Source organism: Poecilia reticulata, chromosome 21, assembly GCF_904066995.2.
Source record: "Poecilia reticulata chromosome 21, P_reticulata-male-v2, whole genome shotgun sequence".
Lineage (NCBI taxonomy): Eukaryota > Metazoa > Chordata > Actinopteri > Cyprinodontiformes > Poeciliidae > Poecilia > Poecilia reticulata.
The window spans coordinates 6103800-6110508 of record NC_088850.1 but is presented as its reverse complement, the minus strand read 5'-3'; the positions used below and the strand labels follow the sequence as shown (position 1 = coordinate 6110508).

General features: G+C 37.9%; 2 protein-coding genes across 2 annotated transcripts; both read right to left on the bottom strand.

Moving 5' to 3' along the window:
* Positions 1-46: 46 nt before the first annotated feature.
* On the bottom strand, positions 47-2462 carry grem1a (gremlin 1a, DAN family BMP antagonist). The gene is made up of 2 exons (XM_008397377.3): positions 2360-2462; positions 47-1841 (listed from the first exon to the last, which is right to left on the bottom strand). Exon 2 carries the CDS (start codon positions 1831-1833, stop codon positions 1321-1323), a length of 513 nt encoding a protein of 170 aa, XP_008395599.1. The 5' UTR covers positions 1834-1841; positions 2360-2462; the 3' UTR covers positions 47-1320.
* A 69-nt stretch (positions 2463-2531) lies between these two features.
* On the bottom strand, positions 2532-6709 carry scg5 (secretogranin V). The gene is made up of 6 exons (XM_081602804.1): positions 6606-6709; positions 6030-6258; positions 5668-5817; positions 5011-5123; positions 4648-4701; positions 2532-3845 (listed from the first exon to the last, which is right to left on the bottom strand). The coding sequence occupies exons 2-6, from the start codon at positions 6256-6258 to the stop codon at positions 3711-3713; spliced, it is 681 nt and encodes a 226-aa protein (XP_081458930.1). The 5' UTR covers positions 6606-6709; the 3' UTR covers positions 2532-3710.

Below are 6709 nucleotides of genomic sequence, written 5' to 3'. Positions count from 1 at the left end.
CTCACTGTATTTTTTCTTTCAAAAATAAAACAATATCATGATAAAGTCACGGTGTATTTTCTTTATTTAAGTAGCAGAATACAAAAATTGAGTAGCATCAGGGAAAAAGGAAAAGGAGCATAAAAACAGCTCAATAAATTAGAATACCATTTTAAACTACTTTTTAGTAGTTAAACTGAAAGTGAAACTTATCCACAGAGAATGATCAATTTTAAGCATTTATATCTATTTGCTTTTTATGATAACAGTATAGAAGTAATGAATCCCAAAATAAAGTCTCTTAGAAAGCAACAAAATTACATTTTCATACAGAAAAGTTGTTACGACATGCAAAATAATGTCCAGCAGGCAGAAGAAAATAAGCCACAAAACGTCAGTGCTAAAGAACCTAGCTTATTTTAGTGCTGGATGCAAATTTATTGGTGGAAAGTTGAGTGGCAGGAGGACATGAAACCACAGCCTTGTTTGTTAAGTGAATACCATTCATGGTTTTTGGGGAGGTTCAGATTTCTGAGTGAAAATGTTGCCAGATACCTCATCATTGCTAGGCTACAACTATGCATGTACAATAACTACTATTATTAGCTCATACTGCAAAAACACAAAATATTATCAAGTATTTTTAGTCTAATTTCTAGAGAAAGATCTTTGCACACTTGAAATAAGATACAATTAATTTACAAACAACTTTTTAGCAGGTATGGCAGATTGTTTGTACTTAGGAATATTAATCTGTATTAAGGAATTATTTACTTTAAACAAGCTCCTATATCTTGCTGAAGAGATACTTTTAGTACACTTGAAAAAAGACTAAACTAAGACATTTACACTAGAAACTAGACCAAAAATACTTGGTAAAACTTGTATTTTTTGCAGTGGACATCATACCAGTGTTGTTATGGTTCTTGGTTTTAATCTTACAGGAGAAGCAAACAAGCAAAGACCCTCTAATTAATTTAGCATTTTCAAATGGAGAGTGGTATTTACTGTAAGTGTGGCATATTAATTTAACTATTTGAAAGTAAAATTGAATTTACAATAAAGATAGCAAGTTTAATATCTTTTGTTTCTAAACTTTGTAACAGAAAGTGTAGACAGTCTAAAATGTGCAATTCATCACTACATAATAAAATCAAATGACGCTCTAGGGGGCCCCCTGGTGGTGTTGGGGCCCCAAGCAGCCGCGTAACTCGCATATGCCTTGGGCCGGCTTTGGACTCTGCAGCTGTTCAGTCAGGTTTCATCAAAGATGTCCTCACTCCGGTACCCTGACGCCGTTTTCTTGATTATTTGTTAACGGTCCGGTCATCCAGCTGTGCTTCAGTTCGTGTTGATGTTTACGCAGCGGCACTGCTTCACGCGCTGGACCCGCTTCCTCCGCGTGCTGGGCGTCTGACCCGGACAAAACAGCGTCAGGGTGATGGTGCTGAACGTCTTCGGTCTGCAGGCGGAGCAGGCCTGGAACACGCCGCCGTCCTGGTACGTGTGCCGCGGGATGTAGAAGGAGTTGCACTGTCCGTAGCAGAAGCGGTTGGTGATGGTGCGGCTCAGGCAGCCCTCCTCCTGGATGGTCTGCTTCAGCATCTGCGTCTTGCACCAGTCCGTCCGCAGGTAGCGGCGCTCCGTGACGAGCAGCGCTTCCTGGCTGGACTCCAGGATCTCCTCTGTCGCGGACGCGGCGCCGCGGGAGAGAAGCGCGGAGAGGGGAGGCTGGAGGCATCCGTCCGATTCGTTCGGGTTGACGGCTTGAAATGGGTCGGGCTCAGCGCTGCTCGGCCGCGGGAGTAGAAGAGCCAGGACGGCTTTAAAGATGAGCCCCGAATGGGAATGCATCGCTGAAGCTGAAATAAGAACAACGGAGAGCATTTTACGCACAGCTTTTACGCACAAACTACCCGGCAAGTCTCCAGTTTTGGCCGGGAAACAACCGTATTTTACCCCTCCGTCACGCAGATTTTCCGTATTATTTCCTTACTTTTAAATCCAAAACTTGACATAAAGCTCTGAAGAGCCCACTGCAGTGAACCCCACTGAAAACCTCCTAGTTATTCCTCCAAAAATGGATTTCTGAACTCTTCCCGAGTTAAAACATTAGTTTCCAAATGAATATGAACGTGTTTTCTTTGCATTACTTGAGCTCTGAAAGCACTTTTCCGTTATTTTCTGCAAATGCAAAATTTTTGCTTGTAATTTCAGAGACATATCAGTAGTTCAATAACGATGCTCATTTTACTAAAACATAAACCTATAAAAAGTTAAATCAGAGAAACTGAGCATTTTAAGCGATCTCTTCATTTTTCTCTAGAGCTGTTTAAGCGCCAATTCAGGAAACAAAGTCTGTCAGTGTAACTCCATTTACCTGCTGTGTGTTAAATCCCCCTAAAAAACTTTGTTCCGTTAACAAGATGTTCTTCCTCTGCAGTCCTGGCTTCTCTGAAGCAGCTTTAAGTTTCAGCAGAAGAACACACCTCCCTCCCCGATCCTCACTTTATCTTTCTGTAAACGGGAAAAAAAAAAAAAAACTTCCAGACTTTGTCAATGCAGATAAGTCGTTTATTTGACTTTACAGAACAAAAACAGAAGACAAACATAAACAAGATAAGAGTCGCTGCAGCCTGAAGAGAAAAAGCTCTGAATATTTGTCATGCGGCAGTGAAGATGTTCATAAGCAGATTTTAAATAATAGGATATTTATGGATGTTGAAGAGACACATGAATCATGCAATTTTAACAAAATGTGAGTAAAATTGTTCTCTGTACTGCTGTGAATAAATAAGCAATAATTTAACCTCAAGATCTTTAATAAAAAAAACTTCACACATTTTTTCTGGATTGAGTCTGTAATTATGGGATCTTAGATTAGTGACAGCTTTAGTGGCATCAATCTTAAATCATCTTAAGGATACTTGAATCACTTCCTTTCCTTTTAAATTTAGTTTCGAGTATTTACCAAAACAGTTTTAACACAAACTCCATTTCCTGTTACCAAATTTCTAATGCAAAGTTGCAGATGATTTTAGCATCATCTTTCCAAAAGATTCTGTTTTTATGGCCACTTGTCTATTTTTGAGCTTCAGTTATAAACATTTAGATACTTTAGCTGTCAAACTTATTTTCATTTTGAGTCAAATCAAAAGTCTGAATGTTATTAAAGGGTCAGAATGTATTAAGTGTCTTAAAATGAAATATTTAACATTTTTCACACTGATCAGTCCATCCAGGATTTTGTGGAGCTAATTTAGAAATATTTGTAAGAAGTTTTAATGATATTTATGATGCTAAATGTGGATTTTTATTACTTGCCGTGTCGGTTCTGTAGCTCAACATCAGGTAAAGCTGAGGCAGCAGTCACTTAAACTCAACGTTTTTGGATATTTTGAGAAAACTTTGCAGTAAAAATCTGAAAAAAATGTGGGAATCTGTAGATTTTGTATGAATGTTGCAGATTTGTGAAAAACTGGAGGGACTAATTGATGTCATTTGTAGAGGGCCACATAAAAAGCTACGGCAGGGCCAGATTTGGTCCCTGGACCTCGAGTTTGACACATGTGCTTTAGGCGAATCACCAGATCTTTTCAGATTTTTACATTTAGGTCAATGAAAATGCAGCGTTTCTGCTGAAAACACCGTCCCAGTGATACAATGAATCAAATCCTTGAATGTACAAACATTTATCCGAGAGGAAAATATTTTCCAAGTTTTCCCAAATTTCAGATTGCAGGTTTGCTGGGAGCCGTGGTGGTCGATGCTTCTTCTTCTTCTTCTTCTTCTTCTGAGAAATGGGGAACAGATTTCTTGGCGACCACATTGTCCAACCTTTGACCCTGTAAATAAGGGTTGATGCTCTGTGGAAACAGACATGAGGAATGTTTACGCAACTTCATCAATATTGGTTTCATATTGGTTTATTAGAAAGATTCATTTATTGAGGATGAACTGGTTATTATTGACACCAAAAACTGTGAAAGTTTCACACTTCCCCTTAAATTGTCATTTGTCTTCATTATTCCATTTACACTCCAAGATGCACCAATGCATTTAAATGCTGCATGTGTGGATTTAGAGCAAATCTACAAGAAATTACATTTGCACACACAATTTTTATTTTATTTTATGAATTACTAAAGTTGTTTTGTTGTATAATCATTTCACCCTGGAAACAGATGAATCTATCCAAGTACCTGCCCTGAAAAGAGTATGTTTATAAAATTAAAACATGTTTTAAAAGTAAAAAATATATATATTTAAGGGGAAATTCTAAAACTAGTGCAAGGTTTCCCCCAGAAAACTTGCTAAGCCTGGTAGTTTGGCGCTCAGCAGTCATTTTTACCCGTCATGTTTTAAGTTTAAAAAATGTTTAAAAGTTGACAGGAAATTTGAAAAGATCACTTGATAATTATGTGTTATTCAAAGATTAACACCTGAATACCAACTATAAAATCTTAAAAATGCAAACATTTAACAAAAACTTAAATAAGCAATGCTTAGCCTGGTGGGGGCACAAGTAAAGCCTGATGGCCCGCCAGGCTTATGATATACTGGGGGAACCCTGTAGTGTATCTAAAAATGATTTCTCACACTTAATCCTACAAATGAAAAAATGTCAAAGGAAAAAGTATTTTAAAAAACTAGAGGTAAATATTTTACCCTTTTCCTTCTCTTTGGTCCCCCCTTCAGCTTTTGGTATAAAAGCTCCTTGCTCTGAAAGAAAACACCAAAATATTATTTAACAAAACACAAAATTGTAGTTCACACGTTCTCAAATCAAAGACCAAATGTATAACCACAATTTGCAGGAGCTAAAAATTTTGGACAAGATGTCAATTTAAAATAAAGTCCATGTTTTGCTCAAACGGAGATAAAGAACCTAAAACAAAGAAGCTCAAAGATGCTAAATCATTGCCATATTTTAGACAAAACAATCAGTTTGAAGCTTCTGATAAGAAACATTAAATTAAACTATGTTTAAAAATAATTGTAAGAGTTTATGGTGTCTGCTGATTCCCTCACCCACTTGCCCAGAGCGGGGTAGTCATGCTCTGGGTCGAAGAGGTGCTGGTGTTTCTGAAACTCCCTGCTGAACTCGGCCGTGTCCGGAGCATTTTCCAAGCACCCATCTCCTGCTGTGAGTAAAAAAAAATAAGATACTTTTATGAATTAAAGTGTTGTCAGAGAATAATAGAGACATTTAATGCATTATTTGTGATTCATTCTTTATACCCTCTAGTATAAATCTAAATAATTGCAAGTTTTTTTTTTTTCTCACCGACAGGCTAAATCAGACGTTTTCTGTTTTAAAAGTTATTTAAACACTGTAAAAACACAAAATATTACCAAATATTTTTGGTCTAGGTTAGAGTAAGCTTGTAATAAGAAACAAACTTACAAGTGACTTTTCAGCAAGATACAGAGGCTTGTTAAGTAAATAACTCCTTAATATTGATGGAAAAAGTACATGTACCATTGGCAGACATTTTTCCACGTTTAAAGTCATTTATCTGCCAACAAAAGACACAGTCATCCTCTTTTAAGTTGAATAAAGCAACAAAAACAAAACCTAATCCTTCAGTTTGTGTATTTTAACATTTATTGCTTTTAAAAGTCATTGTCTGCCTGTACATTGGTGGTTCAGAACATAAAAATGGAGGTTATATTTAAAGTTTCTACCCGTCTTTCCCAGGGGGCAGGGGTTCGGAGGGTCTGGGTAGCTGTGGTCATCGCTAAAGTCTTTGGGAACATTGTCGCCTGTCAGCTCAGCCACGATGTTTGGGATGTTTCCGTAAGGACCGAGGTGCTGCAGGCCTTCATGAGCACCACCTGGTGGGCGGAAGAGACATTACAACCATCCACCTTTATCCTACAATTAAAAAAAAACATCTTACTGCTTACACTGCAATATCTAAACAATATTAATTTAAGTGTTCTTAATCGTATTCTGAGTTATTCTAGAATAAGAACAATTTGACTGGTGAAAAATAGGGAAAACATTTTATTAAAATGAGAAAAAAAAAAGAAGTTGTTTTTCTTACCTTGTATGCTCTGAGGCCCGACGATGTTCGTGGCCTGATGTGCAGGATACTCCACCCGGGGCCGAGCGATGCCCAGCTGCTCCATGACGCCGTGCAGCAGCCGCTGGATGTCGGCCTCGGACACCTGGTCCACCGCGGTGCGGGGACTGCGGGCTGGAGCTCTGCCGAGCTGCAGGCACAGTAGCAGTCCGAGCAGAGAGAGCCGCGCCGTGGATCCAATTTCTGTCATCTGCGGGGGCGAAGCGTACACTAAGCATCTTTGGACAAAAGGCACATAACCACCAACAGCTGTTTTTACTCAATCAGTAAATAATTAGCATGAACTTTGACCCTTAACCATAACAGATTGAATGGATCAAGATGTTATCTAAACTGTAGCAAATTATAAAATGGAGATACACATTTATGATGCACCACTCTGTAAACAGCCCGTAAATAGCCAAAAATAATCAGATTATTCGTTAAATTTAACCACATGCTCTGTTCGTTTTTAACAGCTTTATTTTATGTACATTTGAAAAAGAAACGCACTAAAACAAAAACACTAAAATGATTAAAATCAATGTTTTTCATTACCTTGAATGCGTAGACGGAGAAAGCTGCCTACTCCATCAAGTAAGTCACCATGAAAACAGGACTTCCGTTTCTCTTTCAAAATAAAATACATTAGTCCCCACATG